The 25,295-nt window shown below is 37.0% G+C and overlaps 1 protein-coding gene across 3 annotated transcripts in view; it reads right to left on the reverse strand.

Moving 5' to 3' along the window:
- BLNK (B cell linker) overlaps positions 1 to 20,451 on the reverse strand; it is a 98,631-nt gene extending 78,180 nt beyond the window's left edge. For 2 of the 3 annotated variants that reach the window (XM_064662976.1, XM_064662975.1), the window contains exons 1-2: positions 16,176 to 16,286; positions 13,531 to 13,593 (exon numbers count right to left, since the gene is read on the reverse strand). In XM_064662976.1, the coding sequence (XP_064519046.1) occupies positions 13,531 to 13,593; positions 16,176 to 16,250 (138 nt within the window). In that variant the 5' untranslated portion in view covers positions 16,251 to 16,286. Of the gene's footprint in view, positions 1 to 13,530; positions 13,594 to 16,175; positions 16,287 to 16,624; positions 16,702 to 20,342 lie in introns of those variants that run through there. The other variant, XM_064662977.1, reaches the window with a different exon arrangement.
- Positions 20,452 to 25,295: the final 4,844 nt, after the last annotated feature.

Consider the following 25,295-nt stretch of genomic DNA (forward strand, 5'->3'; position numbering starts at 1 on the left):
TCTGTCTGAAGTTCTCAGATCTTCTAAGTATTCAGACTGTATAATCCTGCTCTTAGGATATTCTGCATTGATTTATAGCATTCAGTACTGTTCAGGAATGGATATGAAACAGACTTCCTTTTGGCTCTTTCTTGAAGTGATCCAAGTTATTTGTGAACAAGGCAATTAGAGTGTGTTATAAAAATGATGCCAAATGTCATTGAAATGACTGTCCACTGTATATAAACATACATGAATCTCCTTTAGAAAATAACTTTTTCTACCACTTTTTAAAGTTTAGATTACAGTAGCTAGTGAGCATGCATCTTGAAGTGAAAGAAATAGTAAAATACGTTTTTAAAGTATCTAAAAATAAACAGTTTTGTTTCAAGGCTTTATAAGTCAATGACCCAGCATGTTATTGACAACCAAGATTAAATGCTTACAAGAAATCCCGAATTTCCACTGACATAAGGCACTGTTTCCTTTCCTTGCAGTTCATGAAACAAAATTTGAATTTCAGTCTGCTACCATCTGACCATTTTGGAGCAGTATATCTTTAAATCTGTTAACAAGCTTGTGCAGAGTTCAGAGTGGGAGGACAAAAGAAAAGCAGCATGTTTTCTTTGAGAGAAGTTGAGCTTTGAAAGAAGTTTTGGAATGTTAAAAGACAAACCAGCTGAGATACATTAATGGGCAAAGAGCAAGAGAAGAGGTCAAAGCTGTACATGCAAGTGTTTTTTCACATCGTACTAATTTTTGAAAATTCACATGGCTTCAAAAAATAGGCCCATTCTGGGGGAACAATGCAGATATTTGCAAACAGTTCTAATATTAGTCTGTCATTATAATGGTATCTGAAAGCCAGTGATATTTATGCAGTGTAAAAGTGACCAATAAGTTAATTTTAAATTACTCTCCTAACCTCCTTGTGTGTGGGCATAGTTTCTTTTTAGGAAAAAGTTGCTGTTGATTGACTTTTTCTTTCCCTTTCTCACCCTCAGTTATTGACTAATACTGAAATTTAACTTGCAGTGAATATTTCCGTTTTTCTTTTTAAATGCTTTAATGAAGGCTTTAAAGAAATTTATAGCTCAGAATGACTTTCATGTAATATTGTTTACATGCAGAAACAAACTAGAAATCGTATGAACATTGAGCATTAATATAAAAAAACATGCTGCTGTCTAAATGATTTGCTGGATTTGTGGAAGTCAAGACACAATAATGGATGATGATCATATGATGTAACAGCCATCCTTACACTTGTAAAACAGGAAAAGAACTCAAAGAGAAAACATTTGAATTTTGATATGAGTCAATTAATTATCAAATGTTGACAAATTGTGCATGTTTATTAGAAGTTATTCCTCCACTATGTTAAAAGGTTTGTAATGTGTTCAATATCAATGTGAATCCAGTTCTTTTTTTTTTAGTAGACCATGAGCAAAATGAAACAACTTTATTGGATAAAACGGGTCAATTTTTATTATCTAAGCTTCTTCATAGTTCAATAAATACTGTAAGTACTATTTTCAACATGGCTTTCCACATTCACTCCAGTAACTAAAGCTGCTAGCAATGACCATATCACTTCGATTGTAGGATGCAACTACTTGTAGCTATTTCTGGTGCAATAGAAATCTAAAAAACATAAGAAAACCCCAACTCCTTAATAATTTAGGATGGCCACTGGATGGCTGTTGTTGCTAAATCTGTATTTTACCTTTACTTACTTTTCTCAGTATTGAGGGGAAGGGAAGCACAGATTTTAAACTTCAGACATAAAGACTTAGAAAGTGAAATGAATTTAGAAACTTCTCCTTATAAATTAATGAAATAACCTATAATGGTGTGCACCTCCTACATAAACCTAAATAGAAGTGTTGCTTTTCTACACCAGAAAAATCATTAGGTAATAAAAGTAAATTGTGTTTTTACTTCGTATTTTCTACAGCTTTTTACATGTGACTGTAATTGACCAGCCATATAATATAGCTGCATAGTATGACCAGATGTCTTCAGGAATACTTGAATAAGTAAAAACAAATTATATTTTTTTCTCCTATTGCATTACCTGCTGAGTAAAAGACCCTAGCATTTCACACTGTAAGGTGTTTCTAAAATGACTACTGCTTCCCACTATTTTCTCTGTGTGAGAAAGTGAATCTGCAGCTCATTCAGATGTGTCTGTGAGCATGCATGTGTTCAGATGATGGATGTTGGGATAGTTGTTGACCTTCTGACTGATAACCAAGCTTATGCAGAGCGTCTGTGAATCTGGGTACTGTTTAACATGACAAAAGTGGCTCTATTTGGCTGTAGCTGATTAAAATTCATGAATAGGGGTTACTTCAAGCTGAAGCTCCACAAAGGCAAAATCATATTCAAGAAACTCTTGACGTTGTAACCATACTTCATGTTATGCTGTGGAAATCCAGGTATTGTCTGAAATGTCAGATTATACCAGTTTTATCTGTGCTGCCAAAATGGGTATTTCTCCCACTTGGAACCAATGTGGTGGTTTGTGTGTTATGATGAAAAACATAGGAAAATATAAAAAAAATCCTGTGACCTAATTGTTGAGTTCCTCAATGTCTTATATTCCTGAATTTATTCATGAGCTCAGCCACAAAAATCCTTCAAGACCCAACAGAAAATGTAGCACTACACTGTGAAGTTCAAGAATACTTAATTGGACAGGGAAAAGGAAGAAACGATAACACCATAAATAATGCATGGTACAGTTCTAAAAAAGACTGAAATTTTGTCAGTAGAGGACTTTCTGTTCGGAGAGTGTATGTATGACCAAATATAACCCCAGGCTTTGGGGATGATACCCTCATTCTTACAGTATTTATTTGCTTTTTTTCCCCCTACTAGCTCTTTAAAATTCAGTGCTGTGTTTGTACAGATGCATTTCAGAGACTCTGAAACCACCTGAATCAAAAACATTCAGGTAAGAGATTGAGTTTTTGAGGTTGATTTGTTTGTTTGTTCCAGTGAAGAGTCTCCTTCACTTGCCGATGCAATGCTGGCACATATAGACATTTCTCTAATCTGAGTTTTATATACTACAGGACCCAGACAATCTAACACACAAATGAAGCATTGCATTTCCCCCTTTACAGGAAACCAGGCATTAAGGGCAAATGTCAACATTTGCCTTCAGTAGTTCTGAGTGAAATAGGTCATCATCTATAAGTAAATAATATACATTTGTAATCTAATATCTGTATACTTTTTTAACCAAAAAAGCTGTATGACTTGTTCAATTTGTTTATATCTCATCCTACATTCAGATAGTTAAGCACCCTACCTACTTGTATTATGATGATCAGATGTTCTAGTTTACTGGAACATTTAAATAAGTTTAATGGGAAATCAAATTTTTACTCTACCAGGGTCATACCATGACAAATCAACCCTGGGCATTTGTAAAGTTTTACCAGTTCTCAGCCTTACGCTTTTAAAGGACTATGTTGCAATGGATGCAGACAATAACACCTTTTAAAAGTGTAAATTGTATTCAAGTAGCAAAGGGCAAAATAGTTATACTGTTAAATGAAAAAGCCCAGCTACACGGGAACAGTGGAGGAAATAAACAGAAAAGCAAAGAAACAAAATAAAAATGTTCTACAGCAGGTCTCAAGAACGTTAATAAACAATTTAAAATATCTTTCATAGGAATTTTGTGCCTATTTGTTTACTAATACAAAGTCAAATGCTGCAGGTAGTAGTCCCTACAGGAAACCAAGTACCCTACAAATAGAAACTGTGTTTCTGCATTTGCCACACTGATATGAATTCTGGATAGTTTTTAGTATTCTAGAGGCCTAAAATACATGAAATGATTGAAATTCTTATTCTTCTAAACACTGGTTTTGTAGAACCGCTGGGAATTCTAAATTCTTTCCAGCATGCCTCTTCCTGAGCACCAGTGTGTGATGTGGTTTCCCAGCAATGCAATCCAAACTTCAAGCTGGATTCCCTAATGGTAAGGTTTGTGCTTATGCACAGAATTGGCACTGGGAAAACTCATTAATGAAAGATCTCTGCAATTGCATTTGTATGTGTTTTGGTTTTATTTTTTAATGTGAGTAAATTCCATGAGTTTTTAGATATGGAAAGGTTGATAAATATTTAATAGTGTCCTCTGAGCCATGCTAGGAATGGCTGGAAGCTTTCTTTGCTCTTAGCAGTGTGCTGATAACTGACAGGTTGTGCAAGCCATCTGCCGATCATTTTAAATTAAAGACAATATTGCACTGAAATTTAGCAGTCATTACATTTGTAGCAATCTACAAGTTTGGTGTTCCTTTCATGTTTGCCTTTTTATTTTCTTCCCCTTAGCATCATGCTTATTCAGAGCAGATGTCATCCTGTAAAAGAAAACAGGATGGCTTAATTTTACTAAGGGAAACCCCCTGACACTTGGTAACTTGGTCTTTCTGCCTCAATGTTTCTAATTTCTATAAATTTGCATTGTAGACTTTATGGATTTTCATACAACCGTAACAGCTCAGTCAGCATTAGCAAAATGTGCTCAGGCTATTGTGGGTTGTATCCAGTTCTTAAGCTACAAGTGTGTCTGTGTGAAAAATTTACCAACAGAACTGTCCTGGCATAATCATCCTCATGTAACATCCTGGTGGATGTCCTGGTGGGAGTAACAGTGTACTTGTTTTGCTTTAGTTCATGTCACTTTACATTTTGTAGCTTTGTAGTAGCTGTATCCAGACAGATACTGCTAGAAGTTGTCTCAAAAAAAGGATACTCCTTTCTCTGCTTTTTTTTTTTTAAATTACAGTTGCTTTAATTTTTTTTAAACAATTATTTCTAGCATCTTTCATTTCCCCAATTAGGACTCCAGTTAGTTCTTTGACTGACAGCAGCTTGAAGTGTATCTCCTTGGAAACTTAGCTCATTTTGGTGCTACCATCACTCACTGCCTCAAGTAGCATGTTAATATTTGGGGCCTTTCCAGGTTCCCTCTGTATGGAATAGAAACTTACCCTGCAGCCAGCTATATCTATTGCAATCCTGTTTTTACATAAAAAGTTGATGAAGTCCTTCCTTTCTGAACCAAGTAGAAATAAACAACTTAAAACGTCAGGCTCTCCGCAGTCTATTCCCAAGGAGCCCCTTCTCCCTGCTATGTTGTCTGGTTCTCACAGGATTTTCGTGTTTTCAGTGGAATTGTATACATTCACCTTTCCAAACCATGAAGCCCTAAGAGTCATCCTTGGAAAAACTCCTCTGCAACATTGATTTTTAACCTTGCTCATGCTTTCTCATGAGAATTGATAATATTCAGGTGACTTTAGACTTCTCTGCAGAAAAATATATTTTCTCAGAAATCTTCAGAAATACCTTTCAAGTTAAGAGCTCTATGGTCTCTCTCACCAATAAGACAGGTAAATCCATGCGAGTGTGTTATCCTTGGGAACTCCTGGCTTTAATTTCATCTACTTCAAATTTATTGTCCGCTTCTTTCAATTTTCATGATGTTAAGGAACAATAGAGGTATCAGTATCAGTTTAGTCTAGTCAGTGAGGCATTTCTGTAACATGATTACTAAATTTCCAGTATTTCTTTTTGTTCTTAAAAAAAAAAAAAAGAACAAATTTTTGGTTCATGGGGAACAGTATTTACAGGAGGAGATGCTACTTGCAAATTTATTAGTGTTCCCAACAAATAGTTTAGTTCTTTCTCATTCTTTGAAATCATTATTTTAATTTTTAAAAGCCAAAAAACACTGCAAAACCTGTGTTCCTGAACTTTTTCTTCCACTTTGCCAGGAATGTACAGTACCCATCTCTACAAATGTGGCCTTGTCTAACTCTGTATCTCTGGGAAGTTCTCACTGACTGCCTCAGCGTAGTTCTCTGTCAATACAAAAGCATGAAGTATAACTTCCTCAAATGCTTCTTGGAGCCACAGTTGGTTAATGCTTTCCAACTGCTGTGTGCCTGCAGTGGCATTTAGTCAAACACAGAGAAAGCTGTCTATAATTGTCTGGTAGCTTTGCACTGCTGGAGCTGCAGCTATCAGTATGTAGTGACAAACTTGGTCCACCCTTACATGTGCTTATATATATAAAGCTAATTTTAATAAGCACGTACTGGGAGAAGAGAAAACCTACTATTTTCTGAGATATTTTTGCAGACTTCCTGTTGGACTTGCTCACTGAAACTTATCATAAAGATTATTTAGTTTAGTTATTATACTTACAATATGCTACTGGTTATTTTTCTGCCCTTTTTTTTGTAGTATTAATCTTGTACAGAAAATAAACTGTGATAAATTGTACTTGGCATTTTAGTTTCCCACATTCACCTACCTCTTTAAGGATAAAATAAAGAGTGGAGAATTAGGAGTTTATAGCTTTGTATTGGAAACAGATAATGTGAAAACATAAGGACAAAATTTCTGATTAGGGATGCTAGAAGATTTCTGAAATGGTTAGCAGCTGGTATTTAACAATGGGAGAATGATTATAGTTTCTGGCTGGATTTTTAAACATTACTAATAATTTTGGGTGTTAGTGTTGTGAAGTTGCAACTTACATGCATTTTAAAAGCTTCTGATTTTTTGTGAAGGAAAGAATACAAAAGCAACCAAAATGAAGATTCTTCAAATCACAAATTGTCTCAAAAGAGGGGGTGCACTTATGTAAATAGGATATTTAGACAAAGTAGAAAAAGGAGGAAATTAAAAATTACAAAGCCTGAGACTGTGGAGTTTTCCTACTTTTCAGCTAAGGGCTTACAAAGTCCATGTTAGAAAGGAACTATGACACAACATCTTAAAAATTTCCACAACTTCTCCATTCTTTTTCATGTTTCTTGAACTTGAAAGGTACACAGAACTTAATAACATTTGAAATTATCAGTAAACTTTAAGAAGAAAGAATTCTGTGTCAAAAGATAGTTCTTTAATCCATATTTAATGTAATTATGACTAACATGACATTTAGAATTTGATTGGATTGTTGTGTGCTGGAGCCTAAAGACTGCAAAGCAGATGAGCACTTCCCAACATTCACAGCTACTGCATAAAACAAAATAAAAAAAAAGGTTCAAATAATTTCTGGTAACAAAATTTGAATATGAATAGACATGCTCTTCTGTTACAGAAAAAATTAAGGGACCACTCCTGCAATAAATACTTTTGCACTGACTCAAGATTTCTGACTGGAGGATTACATTTCTAGATTATGACATTAAATAGTTTTATTAAATTGCTTTTGAGATATTTGAAAATGCTTGGCAGGAAAATAATTCAAAATGATTGGATAAAAATTCAGTTTCCAAGCTAATGTTTATGGGAATCTAGTGATAATGACTTTGTATCTTAGTCTAATAATTTCTTCTGAGTGTTTTCTTTATAATATTTATATATTTTAACTAATAAATTAATAGCTAAAATCATTTGTGTTCTTGTGCACCAGATAATGGTGCCCTAGATTTCAGAAATTATATCTACATTCAGTAACTGATCTTCATATTTATCTTTTGTGGGTTTTTTGAAGAATAAGGATAAATATGCAAATTTTGCTTTTACTTTACAGTTGCTTATGCTTTGTTGATGATACATGAATATGTAATGCCATTGTACCTTACTACTTAATTGAAGATGATTGATAAGCAGCAGAGGCGCTAAGCTGTAAAATATCTCCCTTTTAGCCCTGGTCTCTTTGAGGTCACTATTTGCTTCTTGTTACTTTATATGCTAAATAACATTTGCCTCCTTTCTAAGTTATGTTCCTATCATTTTCCTCTTCTTGAAATGACTATTAAGTAACTAATTCTGCTTTCAGAAACAGTTTCCTCTTTGGTTAGAAACAGAACCAAAGCCTTCTGTACTTGGCAGCCGATAACGTTCAGGGCCACTTAGGGAGCTGTTATTACCTGTCCCTTTCCTCAGCCCCCCACTGCATCGCTCTGCAAGAACTGCTCGGGGGCAAAGCTTGCACTCCTCAGCTCTGTTACATTTTCTGCCTTCTGTTTTAATGCTTTGCATCCATCTCCCTGGAGGAGAAACTATTTTCGGTTTCTACCTGCCCTGAAAAACTTTCATTTTAAACAGCTTTATTTTAACCGTGTTTTCAAAGTCTGTGAAGCACTTGCTATAGGGGTAGGTGCGAGATCACTTGTCTTTGCATAAAAGAGATCAAGCTCTTAAGGTGCCCAGCTCCTACCATTATCCAGGCTCTTCCTTTGGAGAGAGCCTGTAGAAATACCTGGAAATTAAGGTGTTTCTGAAAAAGTATTTTTCATATCTGAGGCTACCTCTGCTGCCTCTGACAGGAAACCTCTACATCTGAGAAGAATGGAAATAAGGAAAGCCTGTAGGACTGTGAATCCATGAGAAATATCAGCAGATGCAGTTTCTGTCCATGACCAATAGAACCTAATTAAGGAGCAAAGGGAAAGAAGAGCCTGGCTGAAAGAAGAACAGAAACAAAGCACTAGATGTTGGAAAGCACCTAAGGCAAGGAGATGTAAAGGGGAGGGAGCAAAAAAGGGCTCAGCCCTTACAAAGTGCGTTGGGGAAAGGTGAGAAGATGTGTGTCAAATGGTAGATAAATGTGAATAGGAGAAAGTGATGTCAGAGGAATAGAAATTGTGCAAGAATGCAATTAAATTAATACAGCTACATGACCTAATCATATTTTGCAGCTGAAAATGTGTATTTTTGTAACATCGCTTTTCTGTGGTGAACAATTGTTAGTTTTTCGCTATGGTGACCTTGTGTGCTTGCCAAAGGCGGGACAAATGGTGCCTACATGACTTCCACTCACATAACATACCATACCACAACATACCTCAAAACATTAATATTAAGGTTTTGTGTGATCGTAAAAAGCTTATTTTATGGCTTTCTGAGATAAGGAGTATACTATTAAAGCCTCGCTATGAACTTGTGGCATTAAGCTATGAACAGTCAGTCTTAGAGTAGGACTCAGCAGTACCTGCAACTTGCACCATATTTCTCTGACCTTCCCTGTATGCAAGCTTCCTATGCTTGCTTGATACCCAGGGAAAACACTGCAGGAGTTTTTCTTCTTCGCAGAAGAATTAGGTTATAAAGATGTACTTAGTAAGTCTCTAATTTCTGTTGTTTATGTAAGACCTAGAAAAGATTTCTCTCCACCCTCCTCTGGAAACTCAAGGCATTGATGGTCTGAATTTTATTTGTAAAACTAAGTGTACGGAGTGGATGTCAGATCAAGTTGAACAGAACCTGATGTTGGTTAGCTTTTTTCCTAACAGATATCCAGGCAGCCCAAACTAGTTTTAATCTGTCCTTCCACCTATTCCCTGACCCTGTGCTGTGAAATTACCACTCTCAGCATTGGGAAAAACTTTCAGCTGAAACTGGGGAAGGTGGTGTGGGGACTCTGTAGCTTTCAAATAGCAGCAGAAGAACTCTAGATGTGGTGTGTATAGTTGCTGTGGTCACTGGAGAAAGCAGATGTGGTATCTGTCCTTTCCTGTCTGCTGCTTCTGCATTGCAGGGATGGAAATGAGCATCCAAGTGAGACAATAGTTGCTTTTTCTCAGTAGCAATGCTGACAAAAATGGATGTCAAAGGACAGGCTCGGTGAGTTGAACCTGGCAAGCTCTGGCAGTGTTTTGCCCTGACAGGGAGTCAGGAATCTCCCACAGGAAGACATAAGTTCTGTTCTCTAAATGTTATTCAAAAATCCCCAGCAGAGTATTGGTGAATAACATGGGTCTGGTTTTCTCCAAGGCATTCCTATTCCAGCCATGCAATTCAAAATGCATTTTGAAGTAGCAAGAAAGAGGAGAAATACATGAAAGCTGTTTAGAATCAATGTCTGACCATTTTGCTGTGTTTGAGGTTTCTTTTAGTAAATTTCTATAAACAAATCCAATAAGAAAGTCTACCTTTTTTCAGTTCTGAAGTTCAAGTAAGACTTCACTATTTTTTGTATCTTTTTCAATCTGTCACTGGGAATTCAAAACAGAATTTGAAAAAAAAACATCAAACAAGCAACCTTCTCTTATAGGGAACTGAAAAGCAGGAGTACAGTGTAGCAAGTTCAGACGTTAAAAAGCAAGAGAGAATATAATATGCTCTGTGCAATGCAGCTGTGGCTAAATGCTGATTTGCACATTAGGACTAGATTAGCATCACTCAGATGTGATCTGCATATTGAGTAACTATCACAAGTGTGGTACTATTGATGAAAAACGAAACTGCATGGTACAATTCTGATCTAATATACCACCCTTCTGTGTTTTTAGATTATACAGAAGTGTAAAGGAAGAGCCATTACTTCTAAATTTTTATAAAATGCATGTAATTTAGTTTCCTATAAAAGTTCAGTTTGATACTCAGTATGTTTATAAAACAGAATATAATATTACCATAAAAGTGATTGTCTTTTAGCCACTCAAAGACAAGAAATATTCAAAGAAATGACCATATAAATGTTGATTATTTCTATTCTGAAAGCAGTCAAATCAATTTAAGGTGTTGTGGCTGACTTATCACAGATTTTGTGGCTGTAGTGTCTGCATGACTTGACTTCGAACACTCTAAACTTCAAAAAGACCTTAGTGTTGATAAGTTCATCTGATTCACTTTCAAATACAATGTCCTTTGTATTTCACACAAAGGACATATGCAGGATGGCCCCTTAAGAAGTTTTTCATTAGTTCAGTGGTAGGCTTTAAGAATAATTCTTTCTGCAGCATTTCCCCAACATTTGACAACATTCCTCTTTGGAAAGATTAAAAAGATGAGTGTCCTTGCTGAAACCACACAGGAAGCAGAGGCATATCTACTGGGTGTTTATATCCCATGGTTAAAGTGCAGCACACAGGCTGCATGTGTTTCTTTCCAGGAAAGGTTCCTTCCAGTGCTGTGCACCAGTGGGCCAGCATGCCACCTGCATGCCATCTGCCCCAAAGGGCACTTCCTCTGGATTTTGACATATCTCACTGGTACAAAATACCTGTGCTGCATATGCTTCATGTGTTATTTCCATAGTGGAGGTTTGGGGCAGGCTGGAGGAGTTTTACATTGAGAAGAGTTTGTCTGAGAATTGTGAAGAGCTGCTGGTAGGCATCAGGATGTCTCCCCTTGGGATGTCCTGCCAGCCTTTAGAGGCACTCTGGTGTGCCTTCTGCAGCAATACCCATGATGGAAGACAGTTTTTCAGCCTGTGGAAAGGTAAAACAGTAACTTGTGCCTCTCTGAATGTGTGGTGGGGGAAAGTTCACTGTGTTCTTATGGCAGATACCACAGAGTTGCTTTCTTCTTTATCAGGCTAGAAGGAATTTTCTGTCTGCTGATTCCTAACAGATCTCATAGCAAAACAGATCTGTATCTTAATATGAATCTAACGTCGGGTAGACATATAGAAACACTACACATGTATCAAGAGATCTACGTGTGTTCACGGTGTCTCTATGCACATGCAGATAGTGTATTTGCTTTTTAAAAATTATTAATGTGTGAAGGTAAACTTGCCACTCCTATTTTGTAGATGGCTTCAGGCTTGCTCAAGTGTTTTGTTTTATGGGTTTTTGTTTGTTTGGGTTTTTTTTATTCACTGCTGTCTAGCAATAGATAGCCAACTTTTCTCTAGGGACTCTGAGCTCAATGTCTGAAGGTGATATTGAGCTTCTGTTTAGGCTTTGCAGACAGCAGTAGAAGGAAATCTTATAACTGAATGATAAACTGAAGTGCCAAACCTCGGGTACTTGCAAAAGGCAATAAATCAACAAAATAACAGCATGAGGATTTTTTGAATTTTGGAATTCTGGACACCTCTACACAAACCAGTAAATCCAGTTAAGGAATCACACTGTAAGTGACGTAGACAGAGACTCAGATTTTCTGAGTGGAAATGTGTACCTTAGCCATCTGGTTACTCCATCATATATTAAGGTGGATCTACTAAGCGTGTGATTTCTAAACCACAACTTGTAACAGAGAAGGAACATTTAATTCCTAGCATAATATAGATTTCTTGTGTATTTGGCTAGGAGCTTGGAATAAAAACCTTGACTGTTGATTTCATTAGTTACAAGTTAACATACATATTAGCCTGTACATAGAACAGTATCTTAGTTACTCAAATAATGCTATTAATGATAGCAAAATATAGATTCTTGAATATTTTTTTTTTTAGTATTGTCATAAATAATTCTGTTTCAAGCATAATGATTTATCATGTTGAACATACTACTGAACAATTCAGTGAAATTTGTAGTAAGGTTTCTGACAGTGTGTGAGACCTGTCTCATTTTCTCTATAATGACATAAAAAATGGATGTTGTTCATCGTATCACATGTATAATGTCACGTTTTCTGCAGTGCAAAATAATATTTAAAGACATGTTGAAGAGCCTACATAGTTTGGAGAATATACTAGCAAATGTTTTCACTTTTAATCATACTGCTTTTGGTATTGCAGACTGTCACCAAAGATCATCCATTGTTCTCCTTGCTTTTTTCACTTGTGTTTTGAATAGGTTACCAGTAACATCTGAAGTTACTTCTCAGATCCTTGTCCACTGCTGCTGTACAGCTTTATTTGCAGCAGGCACAAGAAGACAACACAGCCACCCTTAGGTGCCTCTCATCCAGCAATGGAGACTGCAGCACCTTTAGTGATTCAGTTTAGAATGGATGAATGGGACAGGAATCAGTCTGTATTTTACAGCTTTGTTAGCCCTACTGTGCTTGTATGAATTGTTAGTAAAACCCAATTTTACTATGGCCATGCATGTACCTGTCGTCTAATGAATCACTTTGCAGGACTGAAGCCCTTGTAGCATAAACAGGAGGTAAAACTCCTCATGCACCCAGGAAACAACTTTGTTGAGCAATGAATTGCCAAGCAAACATAGTATCTCTGCATTGCATAAATACACCATAATAACAATTTTACCTTTAAAATAGATCTTAAGGAACTTTTGCTTCAATAGCTGGAATTAGTGGTAGTGGAATTGTTGCAGTTCAAGGAGTTATTCTATTCATGTCTTCTAATGAATTGCAATCAATTAAACACACTGTTATGCAAAAAATTCTACATAGGTCAAGAAAAAAAGTTACCAGATTTTTTCAGGCATTTTTTCCGGTATCTCTAAACTTTTATTGTAAAACTTATGTAGAATTCTGTACTGGTAAAAATGTTCTTAATAATGCAAGTTTTGTGAAAAAACTTTTACATAAACAGTGGCTTTAAAACGTATATTGTTAAAAAAGCTGCCAACCTCCTCCAAGCTGTGTTTCATGAAATGTTCCCTGACACACCTGTGTGCTAGTGGCTGATACTACATATCTGCCCTTTCTCTGGAGCACGGTAAGGGCTGGCTGGGATTTCTTTCATGTAGGGGGATTCCTTGAGTCAGAGGTGTAAACCAATCCACTAAAAAGCAAAACCAGAGCAATTGATGAAGTGTGCATACAGAAGGAAAATTTCAGACTATTTCCTGGCACTGTAAGGAATACAATCCTCATGTTGAGATGTGGTTTAATGATAGCTCTTACAGAATATTTACTTACCAAGAAATGAGATCCATTCATGTGCAGTTTTTCTGCAACCACAGCAGATTCAGGCATTCCAAACTGAGATGAGAATAAGATAGAATTATTACAATAGTATGAAACTTGCCATTTGTAAACAAACTAATTAATATTTCCATACTCAAATACTCAGTGTTGTGGAAATAGTTATACTAGTTGACAAGGATAATTAGAAGAAGAATATTGGACAGAATAACTATAATGCTTTGGCAGTGACTTTCACATGAGAGATAAGACAGGGTACTACCTCTTTCTTAGGAAGACAGATTACAGGAGATAAGGTGCATGAAGAAAAAAACCTTGTACAGCATCCAGTGTTTTTGGATGCCTAACTACAACTGTTTAAATCTATGAGATATACAGGTATATTTGTATATTCAGTATTTTGCCATTTTACCTTCTGAGAGGAGCTGCCACTGTGGTTGCAGCTCTTACCTCTCACTGCCGCAGGTCAAGCCCTTGGGCAATATCATGTTTTTTCTGAGTGACTTGCATGTCTTCAGGTAAAAATATTGAGCTGGGGCAGTGACAGAATCTGGTATTTCAAGGCAGAATTAAATCAACATTACTACATTACTATGTATTCATTCTCTCTTTTTCACCAAGCCCTGGCCTTGTGCACCTTACAATTTCTGTAACGACCGAGAGTAGTGCATAAACCTACTGGTTTTTCTGCACTACCAGAGGCAGGTGTTTGTGAATGGAAAAGGTAATATGTGAAGAAGCAATTACAGGCTATTGTGGCGTGTATGTCAAAGGTGAGAAATTCAGGTTATAGAGGTAATCTGAGTTCTGGCACATTTCAGTGCTTGTTTCTGTAACCTTAACAGTGTTATTTTAGGCTTCTTGCATATGTACAGCCTGTCTCAGGGTGGGGAGATCCAGCACAGCCTCCAGTGTGTTGTCTGACTACAGACATGATGGTAGCACGTGGTGCTGAGGCTCTCTGGAGTGCTGGCAGTGGTAGCTGACAGCTCTGTACACGATAGCCACAAACAAATGGCTGCTGCTTCCAGTGTAGAATGGCCAAGCACTTAATGTGGGTTATCCTACAGTAATTGGATTATTTAGCTGCTTTAATCAGCGATGAGAGTGTAAGCATAGGCATTAACAGCTTTTTATGAAGTTGGAAGATTCTCTCTTAACAAGTATGAAGCCAGTAGTTATGACGTGCCTGGAATTTCCCTGAAAGCCTCTGGGTTGTTGAGCAATTGTTATAAACTTTCTGTCTTGTATTCTACTGTAGAATTGCAGAACTTTAAAACCATTATAACTTCTATAAATTAGTCTGATTTCCTTTCAGCTGAAAGGCTTTGAGCTAATTAATCCTCTGAGTAGCTGTTCCCAGTAATAAGTTCACTGGTTAGCTGAGAAGTTATCATTATGGTATGAATTAATTCCATAGAACAGGTTAGCTTTCTCAATGTGGGGACAATGTTCCACCTGTGATACATCTCCATTAGGAATCTGTTTGTAGTTTTGTTGTGTTGTTTTTTTTCTTTATTGTACAGGAATGAGCACACAGGCAAAATGGAAAAATAATAATACAAAATGAACATCTCAAACTTTGCATGGCTACTTTTTGCAAGGCTGCAAATGGAACTCTTGTGGAAAGACTTCATGGCACTATTATTTTCTTTGACAAAAATTGTATGCTCCTTCAATAGAAAAGGATGAGAAACCTTAATAACAATAAATTCTCACTCTTAGTGTAAAGAAGGTACTGCAAAAGATTGGTGCTTCTGCAGTTAGAATTAGGATAAACACAAGACAAAAAAATCTTATATAAAAAATTATAGAGAGAAATTTGCCTAAAAACAAAAAGAATGTAAAGTGAGACTATATTTGCAACTGTAGTAAATGGACTTTATCAGTTTAAGGTAGAAGTCTAAAACTTTTCATAGTATTCAGTAAGTTATAAGGAAAAATATGATATAAAAAAGCTATATCATGGAGGATATATTTTATATATCTGTGAGGAGATTATTAAAGTAGTGAAAGATGTCTGAAAATGAGCTTGGAATGCTTTGTGCAATTCAGGTTATTTTACATATACCAGAAAGGACACTGTAGAACTAAGTAATGTACAAACCAATAAAGGACTGATTCAAAAACTGAAAAAAGCTCAAGTACCTTAAACTTAAGCAACATCTAGCAACTACTGTGGGTATATATGCATTGAGAAGAAAAGATTAACAGTAAATTCTTATTGAAAGACTGTGAATTTCAAAGTGTTATTCGAATATAAAACCTAGACCTATTTTCTGTGAAATGGTTATTTTTCCCATCAGGAAATAAATTTAGGCATGAAATACCTTTTCTCTTATAAGAAATATCCCTGTAAGCAAACATTTTTTTTTATATGATTTGTCATGTAGGAGATCTTAGCTAGCAGCTTCTACCATGAATTAGATTCCTATAGAAAACAGGAAAGTCCAAAAAAACCGAAATAATATTAATAAGTTCTTGGGGGTGGCAATTGGTGACTAATCTATTTTCAGTACTAGTGAATATTTGTGCTAGATTTAGGTTAATATATCTGGTTTTCAAAGGTAATCCAGTAAGAGTTTCTGCTAGCTGAATGTAGACTGAGCTGTCTAAAGTGTTACATATACATTCAGTACCTGTCTTAGGAGATCTGCAACTTGAAAAGTTGTCCAGTTCTGAAATTCGTCTTGAGATGGTAGTTTTGTGGCCATGCTTCTATCCAGGGAGAAAGACTTAATTTATATGAGTAACACTGAACTGTTACTTTATTGGTTTTTACTGAACTGATGTAGAAATCCTAGGAGGAAGTCCTTTTTGCAACTTTTTTCCTGTTTGCTCACTTAAAGTGAACGCCCACAAAGAGTGATTTAGGAAATACCAATGTTCTTGTGTGAGTAACTCCGATATAAGGAAACTGTAAGTTATTATATCAACATATGCACGTCTGTCATTACTGAAATCAGTTAAGTTTTGCTGAAATAAGTATATAAAACATTTGAGTCATCAGCATCTTAGAGGTTTAAATATGAAAACTATTTTTCATATCTATTGCAAAAAGAATTAGTGATAGCTGTCAGTTGCCTACCTTGAACTCCTTGACTCAGCTGCTTGGTTCTGCCTTCAGATTGCATTTGACTTGCTTGTGGGTTTTGACATATTGTGCTGTGGTATTTAGAAAAAAATAGCTCAATAGCAGAACTTTCACTTCCAGATTGTCATATCATATAATCTTATCTTTTGTCAAGTTTGGACATCATACATTTGGACTTAGATGAATCACTAAGTTATTCTAAGATGATGTATGATCTAAAGATTTTGGGGTTTTCTTGGGTTTGTTTTTGGTTTTTTCCCCCTTTGTCATTATTCCAAAGAACAAATTGTCAGTCAATTCATTCCAGTGCTACATTATCTTTTCAAAAGGTGGGGCTGATATAAGATGCTTTTACTGAGTCAAGCCATAAACTCACCCAGCCCAGCATCTTCTTTTCTGACTGTGGTCAGAAGTGAGCTGCCTAGGAAACTGTATAGAAAGAGGGCAAGCATATAAAACTTCCACAATCTTATCTCAGTCTCCAGCTATTTTGAATTTGAGGACTTACTGATCTGGGTGTGGTTTCTTCTTATGCTGCATACCTATGTGTTATACCCACGATTCCCAAATTTGGAACCATGACTGCTGTTCAAGGAGGAAAACGAACTGGGCAGGCACAGCCAGGAATTTCTCCTGGGTTGCAGAAGGAGTAAGACAGATGTTTTTAGTGGAGGTTGAGGCTCTGGTGGAGTCAGGGAGCAGTGCCATCAAGGCTCAGGATGGGAACTTCTGGTCCTTTTCCACCCCTGTCCAGACATCTCCTCTGAGCTGCATTCCTGCCCCACTCAGTCCTTCTCTTCCTTTTCACCTCTCATACAAACAGAGAATACACTTCCAGTTGGAGAAAACAGGATATGAATTTTTTAAATTGGAGAAGGGCTCAGGGTTCATATTCTAATATAAGGGGGGAAATGTTTGAGAGCCATTGCTCTATAAAATGGGCAATAAAATTGCCAAGATGCAGCTGCAGCTGTTGAAACAAACCCAGATTATTTTGCTCAGCAATTCTGAGTCACCACAACAGGACAAATATGAAAGCTTCCATAAAAGGCCAGAGACCAAGGAATGTTATATTCTGCTTTCCAATTACTCTTCCTGTTTTATTTCCCAGTGCAAAATGGATTTGGGGCACATGTTCAATGATTAAAATGGATTTCAGATAAGTTGAAATGTCTCATCTGCTCTCCTTCAGATTTCTCTGAATGTATTTTTACTGTTAGAGTGACTGACAGATCAGTTGTTGACAGTGAATACTCTTTTGCTATCTTGTGATTTTGCAGAACAGTGAATCTGGCAAAACTCAATTCCTGGAGTTTCAGAAATGAGATAGAAGCCCTTGCAGCTTAAATTTGACCTCCTCGAATAATCTCCAGGTGCCTGGCTGGTATATTATAAAAAAATTATGTTGAATTTCATAGTGTTTTGTAGTGTTTTATATTTCATAGTGTTGGCTGTGAGTTTTTCCAAGGGTACACTGTCTCCCTGGATGACAGTAGGCATCAATACTGTCTTCCACTGTGTGCAGGACCAGAAGAAAGGTGCATGTATTCCTTAAGAAATTTTGCTTGTCTAGTTTGCATGCAGGAGTGATTTTGTCAGTTGTTGTGTGTGGAGGTGGGAAGCAGCCGGATGGGAGATGTGTGAGTTTACAGGTTTAATGGCTTCTTATGGGAAACAACAAAATAACAGATGCCATCAGGTGTGAAACATGAATAACGTGAAGCGCAGCAATGCTGTTATTTATGCAGTACAGGCTGTTTGGTTACTGAGTAGGTGTAAGCCAGTTCTAGTTCAGAATGTCTCAAAGGCAAATAAAAAATAGTGCTTTAAGAATTTTGCCATTCAGTGCATGCTGCCAGCCGTACCTTCCCCTCTTCTTACATTGCCTATGAGCCCATGAGGGTTTCCAGAAATCCTGACACGTGAGGAGCTGCTCCTGGCTGCCTGCTGCCCTCCGCTGTCCTGTTCCTACACTGCCTGGTAGTCTGCAGTGGGAGCTGAGGCTCTGCCCTGCCAGCTCACCCACATTGCCGTGCCCAGGCCTCCTTCTTGCACCTGGTTTCCCTCTGACTGCTCTCCCCCAACACTATCTTCTGGTTAATTCTTCTGTCGTTGCCTATGTTGACATTAATTTTATTTGTATTCTAGATTCTTGGGAGAGTATTCTCAAGAAACCAGTGTTTATGCAGTTCACCTCTCTCCACTGAGATGGAGATCTATTTGGGAAGGTTATATTCATTTTTGTGTTCCCAAAGGGGCTGTTGCATAGGTGGTTGAGCCAAAGGGACTGCAGCTTGCAAGAAATATTTTTCCATTTGTGTTTTAATCCGATCAAAGATGATGACAACAGTAAAAAGAGAACAACAGCAACAAAAACAAAACAGGGACATGGGGATGCTCACGTGGGATCCTGCACCTTGTCTCTTGATGATGATATTGTCTTTGGCTTGATCAATACTGTAGTTTTCTTTCTTCAAGTGTGTGCAACAGAAATGGAGAATATTATCATGCACTTCCACTTGCTTTCAGCTACTCTAAAGGGGATTATTTCAAGAATTGCTGGCTGGAGAACCCCATCTTAGGTTACCAATTCTACTTAGTACCCAAATACTTCTAGTTACTCTATGTAGTGTATCCCTTTTCATGGCAATTCAAAGAAATACATGCACTTGAACACAAGTTGGCTGTGAGGACTGCAGAGGGGGAATCCTTGAACAGAATACTGAGGCTTCCAGAGTCCCCCAGATGAAGAGCGGCTACAGACACTGTTTCTTTCCAAACATACAGGTGCTTATGTAAAGCTTTGAAGCAAATTGTAGATACTTGAGTGTGAAACAGCACTAGCCCAGCACTAGCCCTGGGCAGGTCAAGTTCACTTACTACCAAATATTCCCTGGAGCCTCTTGATCTGGCATGGACACTGGCAGACTTAAAAATGTGTTTGGGTACATGTGCAGGGTGTAATCTGTTGTTTCAAACTTGTATCTTACTGGAGATACTAACACTTTTAATCTGTACTCTTTGAAATTTCTCTCCTCCAAAGAAGGTAGCAGTTTGATCTTCTATATTAAGATTTTTTTTTCCCCTAATCAAAAAAGACATCTAATACTTCAGAACTACCAAATTTCATAGGTCTCTTCATGTGTGCATTTTATACATCAGGTAATTTGACCTCTAAACAGAACTTGATTCTCATATATAACCTGTATATAAAGCAGAGTTAACCCACCATTACAGTGTATATTTCAATAAGTTTGTTTCCTAGAGTCTGAAATGTGCAAGCCAGGTAACAGGCAAATTTTTACAGGCTTTTTGTGAAGTGGGTTCTCAATTTGTGATTTCATAGAGATAGTTAAAGAGCAGTATAAAAACGGGTTCCTGGATCATACCACTGGCATTTCATACTAAATATAAGTAATTTTTAATTTTGATACATAAATTTTCATGACCATAAGAACTAAATGTGTAAAACTTAGTTCCAAACTTTCAAAGTCGAGTTCTGCTTTGCAAAAACCCATATTTGCTGCAAACAATTTGTTTTACTGTATGCAACACTAGAATACTGCTCTCAGGAAAATATACTTGAGCAAAATAGCTCAATGAAATCTTTCTCTATATAAAATATGAACTACTGTTCATATTTTATTGTTCATAAAAAACAAAACTGTTTTTCCCTGTTTTATACAAAAATAACGAAAGTAACATGACTTACCACATACTCATTTTTCTTCTCCCAGGCACACATTGGAGTTGATTCCAAGCAAGTTAAAGAAGCAGTTTCTCATGTCTGCTCTTCCTCCTTAAACTGTCCCATATGTATTTTGTTGTTGTTAGTGTGATTGACAGGCTTGGCATTCATGGTGGGTGGGAGAAAAACGTTCTTAAAGTAAAAAAGCTGAAATATTGTGAGTCTGAGTAAGTCTACAAAGAATGTTGGAAAATGAAGTTTTGCTTACAGCTGTCTAGAAGTTTGATAAGAATTTTGCTAATTGGTTTTGTCTTTTTTTGTTTGTTTCACTTACCAGGAGATAAAAATAGCAACATAATCAACAGAAATCATAGTGTGTGAAAGGAACCTTGGGAGATCTTGGCAGGACTTCAACAGAGAGGCAGGATCAAATACAACCAGTGGAAATTGGGTCAGTCTTGTAAATCAGTTTGCTAACCCATTTTTCTAACTTAGTTCTTGCGGAAGCATCAGGTTCATCACCTCCTTGAGTGGAGCAGCAGGAGAAAGAACTGTAATAAGTTCTGTGCTATACTGCTGGAGGGAGAGAGAGAAAATGCCTCTTTGTAAGGATACTTACACTCTAAGCACCAGATGGGCTCAACCACCACATCCTCTTGTTTCTGAAGGAGCAAATCCTGTTTCATTAGCGTTTGTTCATAAGTAGTGCTTTGGTAAACTTTCGTTTAGTCTTTTCACTCTTCAATTTGGTTCAGTCTTAACTGAAAAATGAGGTGTTCAAGTTGGTCCCAGTATACTGTTCTTTATCCATTGGAAACTGCTTCTGTCTCAGTGCTATCTTGATGTACTTGAATATGCTTGTTATGCAGCATCTGTTATATAAAAAATAGTGAATGTAATGAAGTCCAGAACAAACTCCTGTGGGACTCTACTTGAAATACCCATTGAGTTTGGAAGTGATTCACAGATATCTTCTCAATGTGAGTCAAATGAGCACTTAAAACATAGTGTTTTAATCCCATTTCTCTAGTTTGTATGTGATGATTTGTATATGGAATCTCATTGAAAGCCTCAGTGATATGTACTTTGTGCCCATTATCTAGTCAGCTGTGATATTGAGGAAGGAATAAGACAAGTTTGACACAGTTTGTTCCTGAAAAGTCAGTACATTGAGGCCCATCATTTGTGAGAATTGAAGTTGGGCTGACTGTTCTGTCCTCCTTCTCCCCTCATCTTAAAGGGTGGATGTCTGCTTTTGTTTAGCTACTGTCATTTTACTGACCTACAGTATGTGCTGACCTCATAGCACTGAGAGTTTGGGGATAATTCTTTGACCAGTTCTTTACATAATATGTGTTCATAATTTCATTATGCCATTCTTACTTAAACTTCTAATTCACTTTAATATCAGTAATAAATATTCTGATCCTGCTGTGGCTGCTATCAAAATTAAACATCTGGCCACAACTACTTCTGTGAAAATTATTTAAATGCTTCAGTTTTCTCTCATGTTTTTTTTTTCCTGTTAAGATGTGGATCTGGAAATACCTCCTGGGTTTTTTCTTACTAATATTTCAGAAGTCACAGTGACTTGAGTGGACTTTGGATGAACTTGTGGGTGAAGGAAGTGTCACAGGCTTTTCCAATGGTGCCACAAATGAGCAATAAGGGCAAGAATTTCTTATACAAATGTTCTTGCAGAAAATAATTGTGTACTTCGGGTGGTTTAGCTTAATTGCATTCTGATGTGTGCCTTTGTTATTAGATTGCTTTTTGGTTTTCACTATTTGTTTTTTGAAAGGGCTTGTTGAAATTCTAAAAGTCACGCAACAAGAAAGTATTCAAAATAATTTCTTTTTATAGAGTTGTATCTCTTTCCATACAACATACTTCAACAGTGGCAACAGGTACTGCTGGGTTTTTTCCCTCCTACTATGCCAGCCAGTTATGAGGTATGAAAATAGAGTTCAAGAGTCTTGGGTTCCCTTTGTGACTGACCTAGATTATTTTTTATGACTTTAATAAGACAATTAAGGAGTTTTTCAGAGGCCAGAGGCAACTATGCCTGCCTAAATGCTTCATGGATCTTTGCAAATCTCCTTGTTTTCTGTCCTAGTGTTTTCCTCCATCCCTGTTCCTATGAGAGCGTTTAGTACTGTAGCAGGGAGAATTTTAGGAAGCCTTAATATATCAATGTTTGTCCAAAAGTTATGAAAACTTTCGTGTTAAAAAATGAGCTCGTGAGTTTTTTACATGTCTGTTCTTCTGGTTTTAGTATGTGGGGAGTGATGGTGGTGGTGGCAGTGTTGTTTGGTTGGTGTGTTTTGTGGTGTTTTTTTTTTTTTTTTTTTTTTTTTGGTTTGGTTTGGTTTTGTTTTTAATTAAAAGTGTTAATTGTTCATGATAAAGAATGAATAACATCAATTTGGATACTTAATTGAAGTAATAGGTAGCTCTAAACAGTAACACTAAAAAGCATTTCTTCCTTGTGATCACAAGAGATGCAGATCCAAAGAAGTCTCAAATAGGAGGGAACAAAAACCACAAAAACCAAGCCCCAGACACCCAAAAACTTGCTAAGAATGGTTAGCACCATTGCTATATCAAGGCTGATTTGAAACCTATCACCTTTAAATCACTTCCACTATATCCATTTTGCTGCATAAATATGCCCTGTTTCTTTATTTCGCTCATTCTTCAACCCATTCCTGGAACACGTAGTTTCAACTGAATTTCAACTATTGCCAAGTGTGCTACGGTGTTTTGTTTGCATGTTTTGTCACAGAGGCTGGATACATAACACTGTCCATTGTCTTAAGGAAGATTGCTCTTTGTGTTATCATTCAACTTTCTGAAATCTTTTTATGTAGCTTTTGATTGTTAGTTTGACCTCCTCTTTGAAACTAGCAACAGATTTAGCCTTTATTCTAGAGAGCTTTGCCAAAATAACCATGCATTACAAATGTACTTATTCTCCTAGGTGTTTGTTTGTAACCTGGATTTTGCACCTAGTTTTCTTTATCTTTTCAAAAATTCATGTTTTTAACTAGTACAATAAAATATAACAATAATAAAAACACAACCTGCTACAGAAGTGACATTGTTCATTAGAAATTCTCTTTGATTTTTTTTGAAGGCTGGAATTGATGCTGTAGTGCTTGGTTGTGATATTCTTTGCAAGTGCTCAGTATTCTTTGCTGTTTAACTAAGCCACTTTTTTGATTTTTATTCTTTTGAACACCTTGGCAAAGCTTGCTGTCTATTCCTCTAGATTCATATGCTGACTTGTATAGTTTGCTCTTAGACTTCATGTAGGTTCTTTAAAGAACCTCTCCTTTGAAATTCATCTGTGTTGACTCTTCTGATAAAATATAGAAAAATGTGTATGAACAGATTTCCATCTGGCAACATTTATATGCATTAAAACCTAGTGAGTAAATTTAAAAACAGAAAACCAGTCTTATTTCAGTGTCTTGCCTTATTTAAATAAATTCCTAGGCAGTTTAAATTTGAAATGCTGTGGCCGATGCTTGCTTTTATTTTTTTTTATTCTTTTGTTGTATTTTGTTAGTCTAATGAGTTCTTGTTCAACTACTATTGATTTTTTTTGAGGCTTGAATATTGATATGTCTAGAAAGCATTTCACCATACACACGATTCTTGAGATAAATGGAAAAATGTCAAAATAATACCTCAACTCCCAGTGGGCATCATTGCACGGTATTTTATAGGGAAAGATCTCAGCAAAAGTTGCCCCCGTTGGTGTTGAAGTGTGCCATGAAGTTTAGATTAAAAACCAGAGTGGTGGTGTTTTTGCTACATCTGCTTCCTGGGTCCAGAGTTGTCTGTCACTGCAATGAACTTGGCCAACTCCAGCTGGTTGTCGAAAGAGAAAATTCTAAATGATGTTTCTAGAAAATCTGCCTCAGTATGACTTCCTAAAGAAGGCTAAATTTAAATAAAAATACACGAAGATGTGCATTTACTGCAAGTGTTATGGATACCACTCATTTCTCTGAGGTATAGGTAGAGAGGTACATCTCCATTCCCCATTTGCCCCATACTTCCACTGTGCTCCTTACAGTCCTTGTAAGCTTTGGAAGAGCCTTTGATATTTCAGTACACCCAGCTACCAAACAGCAGTTTTTTTGATTTCCACAGTGAACTAGTAATACTGGAGTTCACTGAATTGATAGTGGCTTGAACCAGAAAATCTTCAGTCACAACAGACTTTGGAGTTATAACTGAAGTGTTTGTTGTTGGGGTGCACTGTTAAGAGGAAATGTAAGGTGTATGATGGAAAACAGAGTTCCTTCTGTTTTGAAGAGGTATTTCTTTCCAGCTGTGGTGTAGTTGACACACTGAGGAGAAGGGGTGATGTCCAGAGGGACCTCGACAGGCTTGAGAAGTGAGCCTGTGCCAACCTCATGAAGGCCGAGGTCGTGCATCTGGACTGTGGCAATTCCAAGCACAAATACAGGCTAGGAGGAGAATGGATTCAGAGTAGCCCTGTGGAGAAGGACTTGGGGATGCTGGTGGATGAGAAGCTTGATGTGACTCAGCAATGTGTGCTTGCAGCCCAGAAAGCCAACTGTGTCCTGGGCTGCATCAAAAGCAGAGTGGCCAGCAGATCAAGGGAGGAGATTCTGCCCCTCTGGTCTTGTGAGACCCCTCCTGCAGTGCTGCACTCAGTTCTTGGGCCCCCAACATAAGGACATGGGCTGTGAAAGATGATCAGAGGGCTGGAGCACCTCTCCTATAAAGACAGGCCAAGAGTTGGTGTTGTTCAGTCTGGAGAAGAGAAGGCTCTGGGGTGACCTTATTGTGGCCTTACAGTATCTAAAGGGGACCTACAAGAAGGCTGGAGAGGGACAACTTAAAAGGACATGTAGTGATAGAACAAGGATAATGGCTTTAAACTGAAACAGAGTAGATTTAGATTAGATATTAGGAAGAAATTCTTTACTGTGAGGGTGG

Source organism: Pseudopipra pipra, chromosome 8 (assembly GCF_036250125.1).
Source record: "Pseudopipra pipra isolate bDixPip1 chromosome 8, bDixPip1.hap1, whole genome shotgun sequence".
NCBI lineage: Eukaryota > Metazoa > Chordata > Aves > Passeriformes > Pipridae > Pseudopipra > Pseudopipra pipra.